The 24,531-nt window shown below is 40.7% G+C and overlaps 1 protein-coding gene across 1 annotated transcript; it reads right to left on the bottom strand.

Moving 5' to 3' along the window:
* Nucleotides 1–792: 792 nt before the first annotated feature.
* Nucleotides 793–13,615, bottom strand: QRFPR (pyroglutamylated RFamide peptide receptor). The gene is made up of 6 exons (XM_059470718.1): nucleotides 13,276–13,615; nucleotides 5,892–6,050; nucleotides 5,266–5,327; nucleotides 4,282–4,517; nucleotides 3,846–3,943; nucleotides 793–2,910 (listed from the first exon to the last, which is right to left on the bottom strand). The coding sequence occupies exons 1-6, from the start codon at nucleotides 13,613–13,615 to the stop codon at nucleotides 2,507–2,509; spliced, it is 1,299 nt and encodes a 432-aa protein (XP_059326701.1). The 3' UTR covers nucleotides 793–2,506.
* Between the last annotated feature and the right edge of the window lie 10,916 nt (nucleotides 13,616–24,531).

Below are 24,531 nucleotides of genomic sequence, written 5' to 3'. Positions count from 1 at the left end.
TGTTCTCTGATAAATTCATTAGCCAGGAATATTTTTGTGCTCAGATGAGCCATGCAGTTACTGGAAGATGGAAAGAAGCCCAGGCAGGCTGAGGGACAGCAGGGCTTTGCCTGGTTTGAAGCACTCAGTTACAGCCACACACAGGGTACAAGCACTGCCAGGGATAGGTTAACCAGGCTGAAACTGAAACTCTTCAACAGCACAGCTGGTTTGGTTGGCTCAATCAAAGCTGAAGCTCTGACAGATCTATAAAACAATGGGCAAAATCCTGGTGGTGCTTATGCCAATAATGGATCTTTTATTATCATTTATTCCCTGCAGCCAGGACAAGATTACCTGGCTTCAAGACAACTACTCTGTCAAAAAAGCACAAATAATATAATTACCATTAAGAACAGTATAAGAACAGTCTTTTATATTATTTTAGTTTATATTTAATCTAAACATAGCCCCATACATCTATGCTGAAATATTTATCACTTCTCTTCTACCAAGACACTGGACTATTCTTTTTCTTTCTCACCTTATTCTGTAAAATCCTTTAAATCACAGCTCTCAGGATCACAGGAGCAGCTGGCACCTGTAACAGGACTGGAATTTAATCACTAAAGAGGCAAGGATAAGCTCACATCAATCTTCAAAAAAAGAGAGACTCAAAGTGAAGTTTACAGCAGATATCCCTAGTGCAAAACGGCACCAACAAAGCCATAAAGGAACTTTAATGAAAACGAAATTAATACTACAGCAGTTATTCATTGACACAACGTTTTATGAGACAACAGAAGCAGGGAGGACAAAACAAAAACATAAGATACTTGGAAGTTCTGGTTAAATGCTTGTTAAAATCTGCCACTGAAATTAGCAGTGCAAATAAATAAATAGCTTAAAATAAATCAGTTTTCAGTCACAGATTCTATCCAAACACATAGTTCTCACCATCAGACAGTTGAACTTTACATCTGCTGAGGAAAACTATGATGATAACCCAATAAACTCTTAATTCCTGGCCCTCAGGACAGTCAGGAGCTTTCAGTCATTGCACAGGAGTGTATCAAATAGAATATAAAAAATACATATGTGAACCAAGTGTGTCACAAACCCATTGCAATCTGTAGACACTACAGAACGATGAAATGACATCCAAATTATACAAGGATATTTTACTCTACGTTTTCATTTACAATGAAATGTAAAGTAGCAATGTAAAAGAATCTTAAATTGACTGCCAAGGCAGCACCAATGTCCCATAGGTGAGGCAAGGGGTGACAGAAGAGAGCACTGACATTTTACAGGCTGCTAAAGGATCCAACCTAATCTCAGCTGGAGTGGGAAATTCTGAATTTCAAGGCCTCATTTATGGAATCTCAGTGTACCAGATCAGATCACACTCACCTCCCCCCAGTCCCACACTTGCAAACATACCTTGGCAATTTTGCAGTTTGGCCCACTGAGAGCAAAAACATTTAGAATTTGTAAGAATATCAACCTCACTTAGTATGAAGCCTAAAACAACAAAGCACTGGCCCAGCTGTCAGACAGCAACTAATCCCTTTTGAAGATGATGGACAGACAAAAATACAAGCATGTCCTCAGAGAAGTGTCTGGTCAAAAGATCATCGTATTCCATTGACAGTCTTCCATGAAGTCCCAACAGGCTCTGGATCAGGCCCCTGTAACTCTCCAGAAAATGGCAACAACGCCCTTTCAACCTGAGAGTCACATGCCCAAGCATGACTGGAAGTTCAGTGCAGTTTTACTCTACAGACCACACCTCCTGCATCTGCACTCTCTTGTACAGCACTTTTCCAGCCTCTCCATTTTCCAGCAGAACAATGCAGTTTGCAGGGCAGCAAAATGGCATTGAAATTTGTACCCAGGAATGAACCTGTAAACAGCACAGTAATTATGCATGCATTGACTAATATGCTTCCTGGTAACAAATCTGAACATGCACGTAATGTTTAAACCTTAAACCTCTTCAGAGTCATGTTCTGGATAACTCTTTCATATTCCCTTTTTTTTCTAAAATGGAACTGCATTTCAGTCTCCATCTTTCCTGAACTCAGCTCTGAAGCTGCTCTGTCCTCAAAGATGCAGAAAGTAGATCTTACAATGTCATCCCCATGTCAGCTGTCCCAAAAAGGTGCACATGCTCTCCATAGTTCCTGTCTCCATGCATTCAGCTGTGCACAGTCCAGACACACAATAAATGGAGCAAGCAGCAGTTGTTTGGTTTATCTAAAGTAGAGGGCAAACAAGCCCTACATTAAGTCAGGAAGCAATTTTTTTCTCCTGGAAATCACACAGTAATGTTCATTTCCAAAGTCTTACTCCTCATAATTATAAAATAAATATTACATTTTCTCAGTCACTATCCCAACATTATTAGAGTCCACACATCATCTTCCCCCCTCATTTCGGCATGCAAAGCAGCAAACTCTTTTAAATGGCTTATTGAGATGAACATAAAGAGAGCAACATCTCCATTCCCAACCCCCTTGTGACGCTACTGTCCATTTCCTACTGCAGAGTGCACAGTAAGCTCAGAGCTGAACAGGACCAGGTGCCTTTTCAAATTCCTTTTGGAAGCTGGCTGATCACAGAACTTGACCTCGATGTTGCCATCACTGAATGCCTCCCTCCTGCCTTCGTCCGAATCCGTGGGATTTTTCTGAGATGCACTTGGCTTTTTCCTCCTCATGGTCATTCCTGAGTTCCCAAGCTGCCTGCTTGGGGATGTGTTGTCTTTCATAACGCAGAAGCAGAGGGCAGACAGAAAATTTTTCTTGAAGTTCTCATTCATGAAAGCATACACAATAGGGTTACAAATAGAATTGAAGAATCCTATTATCTGGACAATTGCAAAAATCATTTTGATTGTCACATCATCATACTCCTTCTCAAAATTACCTGCAGAGAAGAAGAGAAATATGTTCTAAGTAAAGAAGGTCATAAATGCTTACTACTTAGTCTGTTTATATCCAGTTTGGCATTAGATGTTTTTGTTTAAAATCAACAAAAACCCATGCTGGAAGCTCTTAACATTAGTAATTGAGTTTTCTCAACAAGATAAAATCAAGATCTATCACACAGTCCTGCTTTGTATGTAGACAGTAACAGAATCAAAAGAAAGAAAATTTATGAGCCAAAAAAGCTGACTGGCTGAACTATTGATTTATCTGCTAGAATCTTTTTTGTGTCAGAAGACAAAGGAACGCTACTTGCCTTTAGCAAGTAGAGTACAACTAGTGAAAAATTCCTCTTGTTCCTGCTCATAGGCTGCTCCAGTATCCATGGAGGAGGTGGGAGATGAACAGTGCAAGACCCCAGAGAATAAGGCAAATAGCAAAAAAGCCAACACAAAAGCATTAAGGGCCTTTCCAAGCCAGTTTTCAGCAGAGAACACTGAAAAGCTCCAGCTGGATTAATTGGATATCATCACTGTGATGTCCAGTATTTATATTTCCAATATGCCTACCACAATAAAAGGGATAAATATTTCATTTTAAGTGTAACTCAAAACAGTTAAGTTAAATTAAATATAATTAAAAACTTCAAGATGTTTTATGCTCAGAAATAACTTTTACCTTCCAGCCAAGCCCTTTTGGCCTTTCAGCAAATGAGGGCAACATAACAGACATGGTAAGAAAAAGCATCTACACAGACAGGCTCACCCCTCTAACACTCCTGGTTTTCCTTAAAGCAGGACATCAACCTTTGCTATCTGAAGGTATTTCAGAGCTGAATGCTGTAGCATCATTAGATTTTCACAATCTGAAGTCCCATTAACTAATAAAAACCCCAAAACTCCAGACTTCATTCTATGAGATATGGCAGGTACTCACTGTACTCCATCATCATGTGAATCACATGGAAAGGGGCCCAACAGACTGCAAAGAGAAACACCACTGTCACCATCATAACAATTGCTCGCTTCTTCTTCCTGAAATTGCACCAAGAATTCCACACTGAGTCACTGGGAACTGGCTGGCAGTTACATATCTCTCTTCAAGTTACATCTGTGACTGTGTTCTGATGGCTGTAGATTCAAATAAAACCCTCAAGGAAAGCTCAGAAGTACACAATCCCCTTGGAAAGAAAAAATGCATCATCGTATAAATCTAGCACTTGATTTCTCTTTTTTGGGACAGCAGAGCACTTTGCAGCATGACAGTAGCATGTCTTGCAAGGCATTTTCAACTCTATTCAGAAGGAATAATAAAAAAGTCAGGAATAAAGCTTCCTAGAAGTCAAAGTTCCAAGTGCATTTTGCTTACAAACCTTGATATTTTAGACATTTCACTCCCGTGAATGGTTTGAAGAACTGAAGCGTCTCCCACTCGTTTCTTAATCCAGAGTTCATAGCCAATTTTAGTGTACAGAAAGAGCATCAGCATCAGAGGCAGAAGGAAGAGTATGACAAGAATAAAGGTCGTATAGATCTTCTGATAAATGGGACTGGCCCATTCTTCCAAGCAACAAACATGCACTTTTTCATATAGAAAGTCATATTTAACCTGTAACAAATGCAAAGAAGATGAATCAACAAGGTGTTTTATTCCAAGTGTAAATCCCAAGCACATTCAGATATTCCTTGCTCTTAATGGAACAACCAAAATTCAACAGATTTTTCAGAGTGACAAAAGTCTTTCGAGCACTTGTCCAATCAGATACTTGGTTCAATCCAAATTGACAAAAAGAGGCAGGGAGATGCTCTGATTTGGACTTCAAAGGAGACCTTGGCTACATGCTTTGCAAGTAAAGATGGATGTATGGAAACCTCACATTAGCCACTTGAGAAAACAAGAAAATTATCAACATTCAGATTCACAAGCAGCAGATTCTGCTAAGTCTTCTGCCTAACCTCCAAACGTGTGTGGTAACTCATCAACTATAATGAGCAGCTAATTAATTCTGAACTAAGCACAGCTCTTCCAGATGTTGGGGAGCATTGTGTCATCCTGAAACAACAATCTAAGCCCTCTATTCCTGTGTGCCAGTGCAAAAGAAATCCACAGTGGAAGTCACAGATGTAATTAACTCTTCTTTGATGTAATTAGGGAGAGCAGCCATGACTAGTCCCATACTAGTACATGCAAGCTCTCATCCTCAGCCTTTCCCAGGCTGGCATACAGAACCAAAGCTCCACCTCCCTCCCTTATCCCCCTCTAATTTCACAGGAGTTGATTCAATTTCACCTAAAGGTAGAGGAATATGCAGCAAGGACTGAGTTCAATAAGCAAACCCCCATCTGACCTAACTTACCTCAAGGCGCTGCACGTACCACATGGGCGACCCAACAATGAGAGCCAGCACCCACACTATGCCTGTAAACAAAGACATTTTTTCATGCTTTGTCCAACAAGCAGGATTTGCTATGAACAGCTTAAGAGCTTTGAAAAGTCAGGCAAGGTAGAAAACTGTAGCAAATAATAAAGTTTTCTACGAGGCATTCATCAGTCAACACATCAATAACAGCATGCTCTTTTGACATCAGTTGTCTGTCTCTCAAACCACCTCCATGTATTGATATTCCACAGGGAAAAGCACTTAATCTGCACAAGGAGTATTAAATAAACCTCATTGTGTAACAATGAAAGGGTCATTTCCCCGTGACACTTTTTAATCAGTGCTTGCACATTTTGAACTTTTCTTTAAAAAAAAAGGTGGCTAAAGGTTCATCTTTGTTAAGTACATTTTGGACTTCACATGCTAAGTCCCTTGTGAGAGCTTTGGCTAGTGAATACTTTACTTGTAGGCACTATCCTTGAGCTATTTTATAAAGGTCAATTAACTCTGCCTCTGAATCACTGGTCATATCACTGCCGTCTGTGGATCCACACTGAAGATCATTTCTCACACACAATCACTGGAGATGCCTAAAATCTTACCAAGCATGGTGAAAGCTCTTTTATTGGTGTACTGCCACTTCATTTTTAGTGGATGCACAATTCCCTGGTGTCTTTCCACAGCAATGCAGGTCATGGTAAGAATCTCAGTTACAATAGCAGTGGACTGGACAAATGGAACCATCTTGCAAGCAAAGGCACCTGCAATAATCGGAAAGTAAGGCATGCAACAGCTATTAACTCCATTACTAAAAACAACAGACCGAGATTGTTAGATTTATTGTAACATCTAAACTGCTGAGTCACCTATTTAAGCCACTTGTCAAATGCAGCTCTCCATAGCCATTCTTTGTTGTAGACATCTGCAAAGCCAAGATTTCTAAGGACATATTCACTTGTAAGTGTCACCAGTCTGACACTTACCCGTATTTCACTTTTGACCAAGTCTTCCATCATCTGTTTTCAAACACCTCCAGTTACAGAGCCATTTATTATTTTTTCATTTTTGCAGACTACTCTCCACTTTATGAAGGTCTGAGTGTAACCTGTTTAAAAGTTTACCTTTTCTGCTGTAGCAAACACATTCCCTAAGTGATTTCCATATCACTCTATCTGTACACTTCAGCATTTAATGCATCATCCTGTCAAATGAGATTTATAGAGGAGAAGGCGTAAGAGGAAAAATTTAACTCCATCATCCTTCTGTTCTCCAAGTCTCCCTCTCTGCTGATTACCAATTTATGTCAGTGCCACTTTCCAATCCAAATGCAATTTCCTGCCTGTATTTTCTAAGTTCTACAGGTTCCTATTGTGTTTATGCAACTTCAACTTTTATTGCTGACACAGCTTTCCAAAGTCCATATTCAATTTTTAATGTATTAGTCATTCTCCATTACCCATTCTCAAGTCCTAACCATCTTAGAAAGTCATATAAATAACTCTGTTAAAAAATCTTACTTTAATGCCCTTCCCAATCTACTTCTCTTTTGCCCATTTTTTGACCCTGAGATGATTTTCTCTGTACTTCCAGAGTTCCCTTACACTCTCTTACAGTTCAGTATTACCTATTCTTTTCAGCAACCATCAGGGTTATTTGTCCTTACCAGACTATTATTTATACCTTACTCAGATATAATCCATAAACCCAAAACAGCCTAAGAAGTATCTGATCCAATTTTCAGTCAGGCTTTAAGATGCTACAGACACCTCAAGCAGTAACAGCACAAAAAAGAGAAAACAAACAGAAAACTCTGAAAACTTAATCCTACCTTCCATGAAGGGAACAAACCAACTTCTGCTTGATGGACCAGGCTAAAATCCACTCCAGTTTACAAGAGGGAACTGGTTTGCTACTGGTCTTGCCAATCCTAGTTGCCCCAAAATCCCTTTTTCTGTGGCTCCACGAAGGGAAGGAGAAGACAAACAGCAATGGGTGGAAAACAAGCACCTTTCAAGCACATATTCAACACCAGCAGCATGATGGATGTGCACACAGATCTGGCTTAAGCCAGAATAAAAACACATCATGCAGCCCTTTCAAGTTCCTTGCATGAAATCTTAGCATTTAGCCAGTAGGAACTGCATGGCTGAGGATGCATTGGGCTGCATAAATACATACACCCAATATGTATTTTTCCAGAGCATCAGGGAGAGCAAGACAAGACATCCTCACATCTTCTGTCAACTGCAATTTATAAAATAAAATTCCCCCTGCTCCTTCCTGGGCATCAGTAATGCCTAAGGAAACGTCTCATGAAACAGACATGATATTTTACTAACTCAGCACCTCATCAGCTTCTCACTACACCAAGTACAGAATGTGCTGCACACACAGCACCAGACCCACTCTGCCAAATTCACATCCTTCACCCAGGGGGCTTCAACTTCTGTTGTGAGTTCAAACCAAAAGCAAGCTCAAATCCTACCTACTCTGCACACAGCAAATGGTCAATGTAACCAAAGAGCTGGTTTGCCATTTTGCATCACTAAGTTAGAAGGGACTCCTGCTACAAATAAACAGAAGAGCCAAACTTGTTAATGAAATGTTTAAGTTTCTGTTTCACTAAGGAAATAAGTTCAGGTCTGAGTGCTGAAGCTGGAGGAAAACTGAAAAAAAAAATCAAACAAACACAAAACAAAGCTAAAAAAACAACTCAAACTTTCACCATAGGCTATTTCTTACAGTTTGAAAAAGGCCAGACTCAAACCCACTTGAACTAAACCTGCCTTACAGGATTGCCCTGTAATGCACCACTCCTCCACTGAAGTCCCAACATCCCAGGGCATTCTTAGGAAGCACAGCAGTACCACTACTACTCAAGTAACAAAATGAGACTAACTTCCAACATCAGTCTGGTGGAATTTCCAGCTGGTACCCAGCTACTAAAGAACAAAGGGAACACCCCAAACTGGGAGAGAACTCTCAAATTCCCAGATGCCCATTGTTTTTTTTTTTACAGATGTCTTCCCATTTTCTTCCCAGCAACCACACTGTCAAAGAGCACAGACTACCACTCACTATGCCTTGAGCTGAACTCCCAGGAGAAAAGGCTGCAAAAAACCCCTCTAATTTATCTTTTTGAAGACCAACACACAAAAAGTAAGCAGTTAAACTATACAGAAGTAGCTAAAAGTAAAAGTCTACAAAATGCCTGCAGGTCGAGCCTACTGAGCTGGACAAGTGCCATTAGCACTTCCAGAAATGGGAAGCAAAAGGATATTTTCCATTAGCTGGAATACAAACACCTGCTCTGAGGCACACAGCACACATTTTGGGGACTTGGAGGCCACAGCAAAACAGCCACAGAGTCTTTTTATAAACAAGAAACATGGTTTTCCAAATGAATAATAGGTAAAAGCTAGTCAAAAAGCATCTATGTATCAAAAGTAAAACCAGAACAGAACTTGAGCTTCCCTGAAGCTTCTAATGCCACCATGCACAGGGTCTCTAGGTGTCACTGTTATTAACAATAAAATATCCCTTCAGGGCTCTGGTGCTTGCCCTGAATTGGAACTCACAACACAAATGCTTCCCATTATCTGAAATGATGAGACCTTCAAGTGCCTTGAAATTCAAACATCCATCACGGTTAAGACTGTTGAGCAAGGAAGTCGCCCCTCCTTCACAGAAGTATTTAAAACAGATTTGCTTAGGAGCAAAAGAGAAAAAAATAAACTTTTCAGGATGTCCGGGCCACCTGGGAAAATTCAATGGAATTCTGACATCAACACACCTGAGATCCATCCACCATCCTTACTGTGTTTGAATGGCATTTAATCCTGAGTCCTTGTACTTGGCAAAATAGTGACTGTTCTTCACATCAAGCCTCTTCTTGGCTTTTCAACCCACAGTTTTATTTATAAATCTATAGCAGCCATTCCCAACTGCTTAGATAATTACTAGAGACTTTCTCCAGATCTTTCAATACTTGAAATTATATTACTCTTTTTTTTTTCAAATTACAAACATTAACAGGCCTTTACAGATGGAAAATGAAATTTACTGTGAAATAAGGTAATTATTTCAGAACAACGCATGCACATTTCACTTAATATTTAATCCATTTGTGTGAAACAGGCTTCACCTGCAGCAAGAACAAATTGATACAATCCCATTCTCAAGTGTCTGTTAGTTCAAAGTCTACTATGGAAAAAAACTGAGAAAAAAGTGGCAAATTTTATTATAAGGAAGACATGGTAACATTCGAGGAAAAAAAATTAATTATGCTGTTACATCATAGTAAACACAGTGAAATTAAAATAAGACTGAGATAGGCAAAACCCCAGCTGTGTCAAACACATACATTAAAACCATTTCAAGCAAATTTTCACATTCATATTCAGACTTAACACAAAGAGAAGATTTTACTAGCTTAAATCTTGGTTAAAATCCAGCTGGTAAAAATGTGGCTGTTTGGAGCATGGTTTGCAGACTATATGACTAACAGACAAACACAAAGAAGAAAAGTCCACTTCAGTGAGGTTCAGTCAAGGTTATTGAAATTTCACTCCATAAGTTTTCCCAGTGCTGGGTTAAAGGCTAAAGTGCTGGGATCACCTCAACATCACTGGAACTGTGTTAATTTCTGCACTGGTGGCAATACAGAAAAGTGTTGACTCTTCTGAATAATTTAAATAATGATAACACTTTAATTAATACCTTAAGTATGTATCAAAATTAAATTATTTTTTATTTTAAATTTTTTTTTCATAATTAAATTCCCACGCTGTTAGGCTTTCAGAGAACACTTCCAAGGGGCTGCTAGTCAAGACAGCACTTCAGCACCTAAAACTGGCCACCTTCAACTGGGAAAGAAAATCATTTGCAGCAGAACATTGGGAATGAAAATAACTAATTGCTTCTCTTTTTCAAGAGGCTAAAAGTAATCCTTATGCATTGCTTGCTAAAAAGTGCACTGATTATTCAAGCAGTGAATAGTTTTCCCAACAATAACAAGTTCAGAGATTGCAAATGTAAATGTCTCTCCTGTAAGCATTTTATGCCTTCGTTATGGACACTGTGCCTGGAACTGTGATTCAGTCATTTCAAATATCACTTCTTTCATCAGGGCTACAAAAGTAAAAGCCTGAAAGCATTCTCTGATAAATGTTAAATTGCTCCTTCCTCTGGTAAAATGCTGTTGATCTTGCCCTTGCACTAGAATTTCTGCCACAGCTTGTAATGAGCTCTCTCCACCTCACCTGAAGCAGAGTAAATTGATTTTTCTCACATTTTATAACTTGGGGCAGTCAGCATCACACAGATGATAGCCCTAAGGGTGTTGCATACCTGGGCAATGCCTTGTTTTACATCAGTTCTTGGTATAGATGCAAGATTTAGTTCTCATCCCTCAGCAAGGAATTTTAAGTGTTCTCACACGTACGGGAAGTTCTGAGGTAACACACTGCTCGACACGTGACAATTAGTAAGAAAGTATGTTGGATTTTCATTCAAAGCTTCCCATGACATTACAGCTAATTCAGCTGCAAATTTTAAACTGGGAAATTAAATAATAATCATATGCTGACACTATTACACTCACACAGCTACACAGATTCTTAGAGACATCAGAGAATCAAAAGCAGGACCAGTTCAAATCTGTTTTTAGCCAATATGGTGCTGCTTCCAATGGTTACCCAAAAGAGTTAAAGGGTCTGCGCTAATGCTGCTTGATCATCAGGCAAAGTGAGGCACTCTGACATTTTTAACTGCAGGTGAAGTTAAGAGCGTGTAAGTGAAAATACTATGGAAAAAGTCACAGCTTCAGCTACTCTGAAACTGTGGCAGTTCTTTTGTTTGCATTACAGCGTTTGCAGTCCTCTCCTCCCGTCTCCCATGCTTCTGTGGGTTTCAGCAGGGGAAGCAACAAACATATGCAAGCATGGAAATAAAGAACCTGTTCTAAACTGAGCACAGGTACAAAACACACACATCCCGGTTCGCATCACCTAGTACAGACGCTTGTTTTAGTGATGCAAGTAAATCGATACAGAAAGTGACTAAAGGCTCAGATTCCCAGATCAATTTCTAGCATCAAGTGTCTCAGGATGCACCACTTCATCCACCAAGGATACATCACAAGTGAAATCACCTTTTTCATAACAGACTTGGATCTTGCACTACTCAGTGATGTTGCACTACAGTGGATGAGAACAAGATTTTTTCAGACTCCAAAATGAAAGGCAAAAGGCACATTAAACCAGTTAAGCCAGCAAGGAAAAGACTCCTCCAGGACTAGCAGGCTCTGATTCACAGTACAACTTTAATCATCACTCACAGTTCACCATGTCAGCATCAGGAACCAGATACCCTTGGGATACCATCAGTTCATGTATTTGTTTTCCTCAATTTTACTTCACACCCCCCCATCACCAATCCATGCTAGTACTTATTCTGTCCTCCCAACACTGAGTTAATTCAAGGTAATGATTTCACCAGATCAAAAGACCTATGCATTCACTGAAAATGCTCTAGCACAGCTAAGAGAGCAGGCAAAAAACACAGTAATCCCCAGAGAACAGTGTACTTCAGCTGCCCAAATACTGAATATCTGAAGAGATTTGCTGTAACTATGCTAGAGCTTTTACATTCATTGCTTCTAGATTTCGGTCAGGCACCCTCAGTAACAGAGTGTAAATAAAGACATACATATTTTTCCACCTGTTCCACCTGCCCATGCCCTATCTCCTCTAATTCACCCCACACAGAGGCTTCAGTTGATTCTGATCAGATATTTGGTCAAGCTGACAAATCAGACCTTTCCTTAGGAGAGAGAAGAATCACAAACCTTATCTTCCCCAAAACAGCTCATAAGAAAAAAGCACAGTTGTCCTTACTATCAGTAGTCCCAGGAGCTTTGGATTCATCACTTCTCATTGAAGTTTCTGTAATAAAGCCCATTTCTCACATGTGCTCCAAGTCTTCTCTGACCTGTCAATTCCCACAAAGCATTCTAGTCTGTGGGAAGTTATGGAATTAAATCTCCATGTTATGACAATCTTCACTGTTGTCTCCAAACAACAGAAACACAGTAAGCCTTGGAAACTGAAGCATCAACGTGTCACTTGATCAACATCTTTAGTGATCACTCCAAAATATTGTGAAAAAAATATTTCAATTTGTGGTTGTACAAGATGCTGTCTGCTACTTGCTGCAAAACCACCCCTTTTATTTTTCCACTTATAATTGTCAAACACTGTTTAAAGAAATGAAAACCAAAAAAATAAATACCATATACAATTCTACTGCACCTTTCTCTGCTTGCTCTTTACTGCTTTGGAACTGGGATGCATAGAAAAGGAAAAAAAAAATCCTTCTTTCCAGGTATCAGGGAAGCTTTGCCAAAAGGTTCTTCACATCAACAGGATACAACAGAGCTCCCAAGAATAAAAAAGAATTTAAAAAAATTTTAAAGATGCATTATTTCTGCATAAATTCTACACATTCTCCCAGTCACTTGTTCCTTCAAGGACATTCTTTTTCCTCACAAAATGTTAAGGAGGACTACTGTCTCCGAGCTGACAGCTGTCAGAGGAACTTAAGCTGCATAAAGATTGACACCTCACTTGCCAGACAGATTTCATTACTTAGCAATAAAATGAAGGAAAAAAAAAAAAAAAGGAGAGAAAGTAGTACGGCAAGACTCCACACAACGAACCGCTTCCCACACGCACACCGCAAATTTGAAGGAATACAAGGCGGAAAGGGCACTGGGTTATTTGAACATAACCTGAGGCAGGGATGGAGAGGGCACCCCTCACAGGGAGCGGGAAGGGGAAGGGTCCCTCACTCCTCACTGAGGGCAGGAAGGGTCCCTCGCTGAAGGCAGCAAGGAAGGGTCCCTCAGAGACGGGGAATGGGGAACGCCGGTCTCGGCTCCCGTCCCGCAGCCCAGCCCGGGAGCGGTGGCCCGGCCCCGGCACTCACCGCCCAGCCAGTTGGAGGAGATGTTCTGCAGCATGGTGAAGGGCACGCAGAAGAAGGCGATGAAGAGGTCGCTGAGCGCCAGGGAGCAGATGAAGATGTTGGTGACGGTCCTCATGGCTTTGCTGCGGGTCACCACGTAGAGCACCAAGCAGTTGCCGAAGAGCGCCAGGGCGAAGATGAGAACGCAGATGAGGACGAAGGCTATCTTGGTGCGCCCCGGCAGCTCCGGGATGTACACCAGCGGCTGCAGCCCGTAGAGAGCAATGAACTGCTCCCGCGTCACATTGTTGTCCCGCAGGAGCTGCGCGAACTGCTCCGGGGTGATGTTCAGGGACCGCATGGCGCCCGCTCTGGGACCGACACTCCACCCTCCGCCGTCTCAGCGCCGCCGCCCGGGCCCCGCCATGGCCGGACCACTGCCCCTGTGGCGGCGGCGAAGGGAGCGCACAGGGCCGGGAGCGGACCGGGAGCAGCCCGCGGGCGGCGGCGGCTCCGCCCGGACACAAACTTGGAGCGGCGGCGCCGCCCGCGGCCGCGGCGGGAGCGGCAGCCAATCAGCGCGGGGTGCGCGCTCGCCCCGGCCCCAGCGCTGTGGAGCGGGACGGGCGCGAGGCGGCTGTTGTGAGCGGGGAGCGCGCGGGGAGCCCCTCAGATCGCCGCCCCTCACTGCAGCGCCGCTCTCTCACAAGCCCTCACAGCGCTGGGACTGCCCTCACAGCAGCGCCGCTCTCACAAGCCCTCACAGCGCTGGGACTGCCCTCACAGCAGCGCCGCTCTCACAAGCCCTCACAGCGCTGGGATCCCCCCCTCACAGCTGCGCCGCTCTTTCACAAGCCCTCACAGCGCTGGGACTCCTTCACAACCTCCCCTCACAGCGCTGGGACCCCCTCACAGCATTGCATCCCATTCACTGGTGTCTCCCCAGCCCAGGCTCACAATGCTCAAGGTAGGTGCTGGCACTACCATATCAGCCTCTCCTCACGCTCGGATCAGGCTGAGCGGGAAAGGAAAGAGATGATGCTGTGGGGAACATGGCCTCTTGTGTGACGGGAGGCTCATGCCACCCACAGCAGGTCCCGCTGGTGCTGATTCATGCCCATCCCAAACAAGACAAGCGTAGGGATTTTATCTGCCCTGCCAGCCCCCTTTGTGCCAACGCCACTCCCAAAACACTGAAACAACTCCCCAAATCTAAAACAGAAAAGTTCTCTACACTTCACTGAGAGGACAGGAGGCTCCTGAAGACCCCTTTCTCAGCAGTACAACCACTCTCGCCAAGGGAGATGTGGACCGGATTCCATCCCACACAAACTGGCTGGCAAAGCAATGCAGGTAAGATCATAAAGGCTAGTAAGGTGCATTCAGCTAAGTGACTTAAAAAAAAATAAAATTAAAAGCCTCTGCAGTTTAAATATGAATAATAATAATGGCTAATGTCTAACAGAGGGACCAAGTTGAAAATAGGCATTGATTTCTCTTCCAGCCTAATTTAAATTGCCCAGTACAGCTTTCTCACTATCACAGGTAATATCCCCTTTGTAAGATAGTAGATTGAATAGCAACAATTTGCTTTAATCAGTCACATAAGAAATTACCAAAAAGTACTCAGACAAGGCAATAACAATATGAGAGCCTGTCTGGCAACACTTCCCACCCTCACAGAAATAGATGTTTCATAGGGAAGTCACATCACCAAGGAGAATGCTGCAAAATTACATTTTGTATTAAACGGATGCTCCATGGCCTGGGTACATAATTTTCCTGTACAAGTGAACCTCTAGAAAAGAATGAAGAAAAGTCTAGCCAAAGCTGTTTTTTGTAGCGTTTCTGGGATGCCAAGGAAAATTGAAGAAAGATTTCACCACCAATTCATTTTCAGCAAAAAAAAAAAAATGCTCAACAATACCAAAGGTATTTTGTGTCATCTTTGAAAAAAAAAAAAAAAAGAAATTCTGTTAAGTGGAAATCAATGGAGAGAAGTTCCAATGCCTGCACTAACCTGTGCTGCTTCAGTCCTCCACGTGCTGACAGCCCTCACTCTCTCTGGGTGTAGGTCCATGGCAAAGACTGACTTTATTATCCCATGCTGAGAGGAGATGTCAGTTTCCTTGGGTGCAGCATTGCTATTTTCCTCTTGAGATTAATGCCATTGGGGTCTGTCTCTGACAGACCTTCTAAGTCTTGTTCTGAAAAGCAAATGCTCATTAGACTGACTCAGATACTGACAGCCTCTTTCGCATTTCCTTAGGCCTGCCTTCTTGGCTGGAAAAGTTGGTCTTTTATTCCCATCATGATCCTGCTGAGCTTATGCTCTGTATCACACAGTCAGTCTTCTCTTGAAATCAATTTTCCCAGCACTTTCCCTTAACTACACCAGGTACAGCCTTAAGCCTCCTTCATGTCCTCTGTTCATAAATCCTTCCCTGTGCTTCTTTCTTTTCCCTCTTCCCCCTCCACTTTGTGCTGGTAACAGCACCCTCATTTGGGAGCTCTTCTGTTAGCACAAGCCAGATGTGTTCCTGCAGATTTCATTCCTGTCAGAGAAAAGGGCCAAACCTGGAGGCCAGTCTGTCATCCTGGACTGCAGTGTTGTGCTGTTCATTGTAAAAAGCATCCAAGTGTGTCAGGAACAAATAAATGGGAATAAGCTCTCACCTAAATAGTGCAGATATAGCCTGACTTTATGGTTAGCGTGGACATTAGTTTTTTCATATATCCTTGTTTTATTGCTATGATTGCTCATTACAAGTAATCAAACAGCATTAAAATGAACAACATCTGAATGGTTATTCCAGAGAACATAAATTTTGAAGCTGTAGGCAATGGAAGGGTGCCATTGCATCTAGTGCAGGTTTAGCTGGAGTTTTTGCAGGCAAACAAAGGCACAAAGCAGATCATTTTACAGATAACTTTTCTTGTTAGTACTTACCTACATGGAGAAGATAAAAGTAGGATTTACAGAAACTTTCATTTTCTTTGAGCATTATCCATCCTCTTAGCTGAAACAATAAGAGCAGAGACATCACACAGGTTGTAGGGCAAATCACTGGTAACTGCATTTCCCCACTCCTTGACTTGAATTAAATTGTATTTGGAGTTAAAAGGGTTGAGTTACAAAAGGTGACCTCATCTCAAACCTGTTGAAATTACTGAAATGAGTTCTCTGCTTCCCTGGGCCACAAATAATTGGCAGGTTGTGCAAAGTGTTTACTCTTCAGGGCAGCGCCTCATGTTCTGCCTTATCCTGCACCCGCTGCTCCAGCTTTTGATGCAGCCACAAAGCAGAGCCGTGTGGGGCTGCCCTCACTCCCCACATGGTGAAATCACCAGCCATGTAAAAATGTTTTGTCCAGAACTGGAAAGAGAGGCTGTGTAATTCTTCTTAACCAAAAAGGGATAAAAATGCTTTGTCAAACAAAAGGGGTTCATTTTCCCTAACTGACACTCCTAAGGCAAAGATTTGAGCAAATTCCTTGCTTCCTTGCTCATCAAAATACATACATACACACATACCTTGATTTGTCCTGCATGACTGCTTTCAGATTTTAATGATGATATTTCCAAATTCTTATCAGCAACCTCCAAATGCACTTCTGGTACCACTGAAGTCTATGGAGTGCTGATATTTGTAACAACAGGACACAGGTCATACCCTTACATAATCTGCAATAACAAATTAATCTCTGCTCTAAATTTTTAGTAGCCTGTACATGATAATAATAAATTACAAGCACTGTTCTGTTCCTTTGACAATTATTTATTAAACTGATGCATTTATAAATATAAAACAGGGTTTGAAAAAGCCCAAAATCTTCTGGTAAATAATTGATTATATGGAAACAATGCATTTCTCATTATTCTTAGCTGCAAAAAAAAAAAAAATAAGCCTCCTACTAATTAACTGACTAGAAATATTTTACTTCTGTGCCTAGAATCCCAGTGGAAAAAACTTGCATTTTTAACACAGATCAAATCTTGGATAATTCTCCTTTGGCTTCAGAAGGATTGCATATTCTTTGGTCACAAACTGACAGGCTGATAAGCACAGAAAGGTGTGACGTGTGTTGTACCAGACTGCTTGTATCAGAACCACTCATTGATTGCTTCGTGCCACCATGTGCTAATTTGTTTTTTGCCTATGTGATTTATCTGCATGACACTTCTCATTCAAAAGATGCTGTGGATGTTCTGCAGACTGAGAAATCTGTTAGTCAGTGAGGAACCTCTTCTCTGACAGAGAGGAAGGAAGCTGTACTTGCACTCTGTTTCCCCTCCAACAGCACGCAGAGAGATCCATGTCTGGCAGCTGTGAAAAATGGGTGACAACAACGAATGTGCCTTCACAGTTTTGCGTAAGTTTTGACAACTGAGCATGAAGTTTGTAGAAACTGTGAACAGCAGACATTTGGAACTCTGATAAAGCACATACTTACTGCATATTCCTAAACCAGAAATTTTAAAACATTTTCTCCCCTACCAAATCTCTACTCATGCTGTCTAATTCAGGCAAAAGAGATGGCAGAATTAAAAAAGAACCCCTTTTCTCCTCCTCTTTCCTTCTCTTGACACATGAAAATACTTTGGAAGAAGCAATTCAGATCCACGGTACCAACTTCTAAACAGCCACTGCAACTAATGATTAGTAACCCTTCCTGGCCTTGGATCCTTTGGCAGATACCTTGGGGATCAACTCCCCTCTAATCCAGATCAGTACCACAGCCTCTAGGATGAGTCTCTAAAGCAATGGAACAGCTTACCATCATCATTAGGTAATTTTAGACTAAGTCAGAACTACAGTGCCTCTTAAAATTGTCAAAGCAGCCTCTGAAACACAAATTTAGATAAAGCATTTGCTGTTCTTGAGCATACATGTTTAGAGAGAGCACTGAGGCTAAAACTTCAACTTTAGATTTATATGCTTTTATACACTTAACCAAACTGTAAATTAACTTGGAAAAGAGAAAACTCAACACTAATTGGGCTAGAATTTTATTTGGTATCTAAGGATACAGCTCAAAGTTGCTCTTACCAGTGTATACTTAATTTTGGCTATTGCCTCATCTTCATACATGGTTTACTTTCTATCACTTGTGGAGACAGGCAGCTTCCACAAAGCAGTATTTATGAAGAGAAGCATCAATCCCTAAAGCAGAGGAGCACACAGTTACAAGGTATGTTGGAGTGGCTGAACAGAAAATAAATTTTGTTAACTTGAGCACATCGGCGTAACTCCTAATGTTTTGTCTCCCACTGTGTGTGTGTGTGGCTGTGCTGATAAACACTGCTGGCTGCTAATATTTCTTCTTGTGAAGCCTCGTGTCTCTGCACCTCTAGATTTAGGGGTCCCCACCGAGCTTTATCACTCAGCCCCTTCTGTCAGTGATATTAATGCACAGTGTGTGCATGGTGGGGTGCAGGACACAAACCTTATAGGGCTTGCTGGTCATGCAGCAATTAAACACCAGAGAGCTGCATACATCAACTGGTCACTGTTTTAGCCTGGGAAGCCCAGCCTCACCAGGCTGCAGGTACTCCAACAATTCCCTGTGGGAGCCTGCCACTGTGACACCTGTGAAGAACTAACACAGAGACTCACTTGATGGCTTAGAGAAAAAGTAGCCCCTCAGTCCAGTGCAGGCTCTTACTCACCCAAACCAAGACTTTGCTGCTCAGGCTGTTCTGACATTGTTTGATTTACAGTTTCTATCCCAAATTGTGTAGCTGGCATGGACATTGGTTCATTGAGCAAGAGCCTTCTTAAATCACCTTGAGAAACTCTTCCCTTCCCTCAAAAGGAGCACATTTCTCATAGCTCCTGGTGCATGTGACACTTACCTCCACTTACTTTGACCCCACCTTCTGACAGCCTTCTCTTGGGCTTGTTCCTTGGGTTTTCTTCCTACTGCAAAGAATACTTTTTTAAACAGAGTCTGTGCTGGACTAGGACTTATTCTTTTAGACACTTTGATTCCTGCTATTTGTCATCTCAACAATGTTTAGTGAACTTGTGGAATCAAAAATAAGCTGCAGCAAGCACAATGCTCGAAGGAAGTAATTTAATGTAGTTGCTTTTTCAATTTTCCTTCCTTTTCTCCCCTATTCCCTTTCCTCATGCAGATGAAGCAAAACAAGAAAATGGTCAATATTTTTACAACTTTAAAAAAATGACATATAAAATATTTAACTTGTGATGGTTTGGGTTTTTTTTGAAGAGTGAGTTTAACTTTAAAAAAATATCTAGTCATGATGTGCAAGTAGCATTTGATATACATGCCAAAATACTAAGTTGTATATTGATTGGATTTTTAAGTTCCTTCCTTGTGCTGAGCATCAGTTCATCCTAAACTAAAACTTTTTTATTTCCATAGACAATTCCAATTGGTATTCTCTTTTATCCACCCACACAGAAAACCAGCTATTTTTGCCACCAGTTATCAACTGCCACAGTTTGCCTAGAGATGAAATTAAATTTCCTCATGTTCTGATTTAATACCAAGCCTATACCTGGCCCAGTCCCTTTTGTTAGGAATAATCACAAGTCCCACAGCAAGCAGCGTTCTCCCTGGCCAGCCACAAATCTATTTCTGCTGTTCTCAGAGCATCAGGAGACAATGGCAACAGCACCATGTTGCAAATATCCTCACTCCTTGTAGCCCTCATGTCATTTTCATTTCCTTCAATGATTTCCAGATGACTTGAGCCCAAAAATCAGTTCTAATCCTCCTATAAATCTCATTTCCACTTACAGCAAAAGGTTTGCAAGAGCTACTCCTTTCATGTAAAATCTTTCATCTCCAAATATATTAGCAAGTCTGAATACCCCTTGCTTGTTCTGTCACTTCAGGTAACCATTTTTGTAGCAATTCTAAGACTTTGGTTGACTGTCACACAAAGCCTTACCTAATTGTAAAAGGCCAATTACCTGGCACACCTTTTAGCTGTTGCCATTCTATTTATCTTGCACTGGAATTAATTTTCCATCCAAGAGCAGACTCAGTCATTTCCAAATTATCATTCAAGAAATAAAATATAACAGTAATTTCATTTTCTGCTAGTCCAAGTCTCATTTTCTTCCTTTCTATTGATGCTAATACCAAGCTTTGTCATTTGCAAAATATGCTGTTAAATATCTGTACTGCAGTGACATGGATCTTTTCCTTCTCAAGTAGAGACCTACTTAGCATAAACAAACTGATTCAGTTCTAGATGTCAGCTTAAAATTGAGGGAGCCTTTGGCTCTAAGCCTCCACAGGGACATGCAAAATATGGTGTTAGAGGGATTGAAAAGAGAAGCTGCACTTATGAGAACTGCTCTCAGAATTTAAAATTTAGGTTACCATTAGGATTTGGTGTATTATTATTAAAATACTGTGATATGATGATTATCATACAGTAATGCTCTCAATTTTAATTTCTATTTCTAATCACGAATTTCATGTTGTCAAGTAGAGAGTTCAGCAATTTTCACCTATAATGGCTGTGTGACAGAATTAGAGTCTCTCATTTTCACATACCAAATACACCTCGGGGTAGGTTCTTTTCTAAAGAATATAATGCTGCAGTTCTCTAAGTCAGGTATTCAGTGATACAAATGACTCTAAATTATTTCTGAAAGAGAAATCCCTGTTAGCAAATATACTTTAAAAGGTGAAATGAGCTCATTAAACTTCTGTAAGCAACATAGCAGAATTTTACCTTCTGGCCAAGTGAAAACATTGATTCACCAATAATCTTTTGAAAAGTTCACGAGAAGAGCTTGAGATCTGCAGGAGAGCTCAGGACTGTTTACTGCTGGCAATTTTGTGTGGAATACACATTCTCTAGACAGAGACATAATTCTCTCTCTCAGGATTTTTTCTGGGAAACAATTCTTTTCTCTACTTGCGGCTCCTGCAGCTTGGCACACGTGCAATGTGTTATGGAGATTGTTTACCAAGAGTGACTTATATTTGGGTTCTGGTGATGGTTGTTTGGATTGATTGCCCAGTTAGGTCAAAGCTGTGCTGAGACTGTCTCCAGACAGTCACAGGTTTTTCTTTAGTATCTCTTTAGTATAGTTTTAATATAATATTAGTGTAATATAACATAGCTTATAGAGCAATTGTTGAGCCTTCTGAATCATAGAGTCAGAGCACATTATGCCCTGGCTAGGGGCTCCTTGCATCGATAATTTCATGGCAATGATCCATATTTTGCTTTGGGATAGTGGATTTTGCACTTTATAGCTGCTGCATCTCCAAGAATGGCTTTTGCTTTCTGAACAGATACTGGTAAGTAGTTAATGTATGTTTTTACAAGCTTTAAAGGCTGCATATCCCATGCTCTGGAGCAAAGCAATTGACTGACTCCCTGTTTGCCCTTGTCTTTCATAAACACTTGAAAATCACAACTCCTGTTGGGCCAAATGCCATCAGTAGCAGGTAAACAAGATGCCATATTCACTTCCATGTAATGATTTCTTTTCTATGTTAGATTAATATTTGCAACCTTTTAAAATCCTTTTACAAGTTACAGTGCATTTATAAAGGAAAAATAACTATTTCACATGCAAGAGAGCATTGCTGAGAAATTACTTGGGGAAAAAGCTGATGAATAGAATAAGAAACCTTGGAAATACAGAGCACAACAGAAATAACTAGCAAAGATCAACGTCAAAGTATTAGCAAAATTTGGTAGTATTGTTTCCCTTCCACAAAAGAGCTTTCAGAGTAAATAGAGTGAAAAGAAGGTGGCCCACAGGGAGATAAAGTATCTCTTATCCTTTCTGATGGAATCAGAATTACACTCTCAGACTTGTTTTCACATAAGAGTCTTCCTACTGTGATTCATCTGCACTTTCTCTGAGAAGGTAATTAAAACAATCCCACTTCTATACAAGGTTTTCAAAAACCATCTGATGGCTTAACAAGTACAAGTCTCAGTGAAAGGTAGCACCATTTAGGAAGCCCTTAGGAATTGGTACTCCTACCCTTTTTGATGTGGGAGTTGGCTTTGTCATGATTTGAGCAGCAGCTGAATTTGTCCCTCTAAACTCCAGGGGATTTTCTTACATCCAAGAACATTCCATCACCCACACGTTTGGTTGGATTGGCAGCACCTTCCTAATTAAAAGATAATCACAATATTTCAGAAAGGATTAAAACAAAATCAGTTCATGAAATACCCTGTGCACCACTCTATTTCAAACAATCCACATGGTATTCAAGGATAAATCCCAGAGCCAGCAATGTGGGGCTCCCATGAGAGCTAATGAGGCTCTTGGGCTGTAAGCTGGGTATCATTTAAGCATTCTTTAATACTGTTGTGACTGGTGACCTTGCTACAACGCTATTTCACCATGGTTTAGTTAGATGTGATTAATTCCATATAACCCTTATTATTCTAAATTAGATCATCTTGCTCTGAATGAGCAATTTCTTTCTTTCAATTAGAATATTAAATCATACTTCTTCCTTTCTCATGTTTTGCATAACATTCGCTAGACGGGGTGCTATCATGTGCTGCACAGCAAGAGGCTTGTGCTAGCACATTCCTGCTGCTTGTAGTGCTCTTACCACCTGCTGTCCCCAAAAATAAAATTTCAAGAAGAGGATGTATGTGCAAACACACAGATTTCAAAGTACAGACAGATTCCAGGGTGTAATTATAAATAAATTGTTTTAGGACATTTAACTGAAAGCATATTAAAAAAACCAGGATTAACAGCATACAGAAGCAATTGACTTTTGGGCTTCTAAGGGTTTGGGGGTTATTTTCCACTTAGCTAAAGATGATGGTGATGACTTTGGGGACAGGCTGGCTAATTTATTTTCAGTTAACACATCTCCATGAATCAAATTGTCACATAACACGACAAAAGGTTAACAGTAGGAAAAGGTACAGTTTGTCACACAGTCACAGCAGATTAATGAGGTAGTCACTGGGCTGGCAAAAGCACTGGCAAGCCGAACACTGAGGGGAAAGAACAGAGTGGGAAGAGATGGGATCTCACTGCCACAGTCCCTGTGGGCAAAACAAGGGTTTATCTCCCCCTTCAAGCAGCACTGGGTTACACCTTGCTTCTGGATTACAGGTTAGAAGTTAATCTAGTTACAGAAGAATGCAAAATATTCAAGTATTGATTAAGCAAATGTCATAATCAACTACAAAAAGACATGTAGGATTTCCATTGCCCATCACAGAATTTCAGTCTAAGGCCAAAACAACAAAAAGTTTGAGGTAAACGCAAACACCAAAGACCAGAATTTTGGACAATTTTATGCACTGGGGTAGTATTAAACAACAGGAAGCTTTTCTAGGTACCTAAACTGTCCATAAAAGTGTTATTTGCAAAGGTAGCAATTTGTTCAGAGTGTTCCAAGGATACAAAAAGTCAAGGAAGTAAGAAAAAGCACTAAGGATTAAATTGTGTAAAAAAATCCAGAGAATCTTAAATTAACTGCAGTGCAATGAAACAATCTAATCTTTAAATGGTGTCAGTATCAATAAGCATTTTTGCACAAATTACTTTTCACATTACAGAAATGTATTCGGGGCCACTGTGGTCTCTGTTTTGTACCAATGTGAGTGGTTTACAAAGTGAACACCAGGAAATAAATCTGAGGAATTTTCTCCCGAATGTAACAGAGACAAGAAAAATAGAGCTATGAATCAAATCTTTGCCATTTAATATTTCATAGCTATTGTTATATTGTACACTGCTCAGCATGAACTTCTAGATAACTTTATATGGAAAAAAGTTCAGAAAATATTCAGCCTATTAAGGATTCAATGGCAGCTCTGCCTTTTTTTAAACAATATTTTGACCATGGCTTCACAAATGGTTCTAGTCATTTACTGGGTAAATGAAATCTTTGCCTATTTCAACTAAAGACATTTAGCAAAAAAATCCAGTAAATCAGAAAGTCTTATACTAGCACACAAGTAAGATGTTTCCCAAATCCTCAAAAGTGGATGCATTTCTTAATATATTTCTTAATACATTTGTGTATTAGGAATGTCATCCATGTTTCCCTAGTAGTGCAGGGAGTTTTCCAAAACAGCAGATTTGTTTGAACAAATAGGCCTTGGACAAGCTTTTGTGTTTGAGAGGGGCCACAGATGAGCTAAGTGCTTAACTCCCCTTCAGTCAATTCCTATAAAAGCTTTCCTAAGCTGTGAGCTTTCCTGTTTCATATCCAGAACAAACCATCAGCTGCAGTCCCAGGTGTAACATTGGTGAACAAAGGTTTTATCAAGGAACTCTTCCTTACAGTT

This window comes from Ammospiza nelsoni, chromosome 4 (assembly GCF_027579445.1).
Source record: "Ammospiza nelsoni isolate bAmmNel1 chromosome 4, bAmmNel1.pri, whole genome shotgun sequence".
Lineage (NCBI taxonomy): Eukaryota > Metazoa > Chordata > Aves > Passeriformes > Passerellidae > Ammospiza > Ammospiza nelsoni.
The sequence above is the reverse complement of the archived record's forward strand: the minus strand, read 5'-3'. Positions and strand labels throughout refer to the sequence as shown.

Coding starts and splice junctions, on each gene's coding strand:
- QRFPR (XM_059470718.1), bottom strand. CDS start 13,615: ATGCGGTCCCTGAACATCACCCCGGAGCAGTTCGCGCAGCTCCTGCGG. Junction 6,051..13,275: donor CTCCTCCAACTGGCTGGGCG/GTGAGTGCCGGG, acceptor CGATTATTGCAG/GTGCCTTTGCTTGCAAGATG. Junction 2,911..3,845: donor TCACATGATGATGGAGTACA/GTGAGTACCTGC, acceptor TCTTCTCTGCAG/GTAATTTTGAGAAGGAGTAT.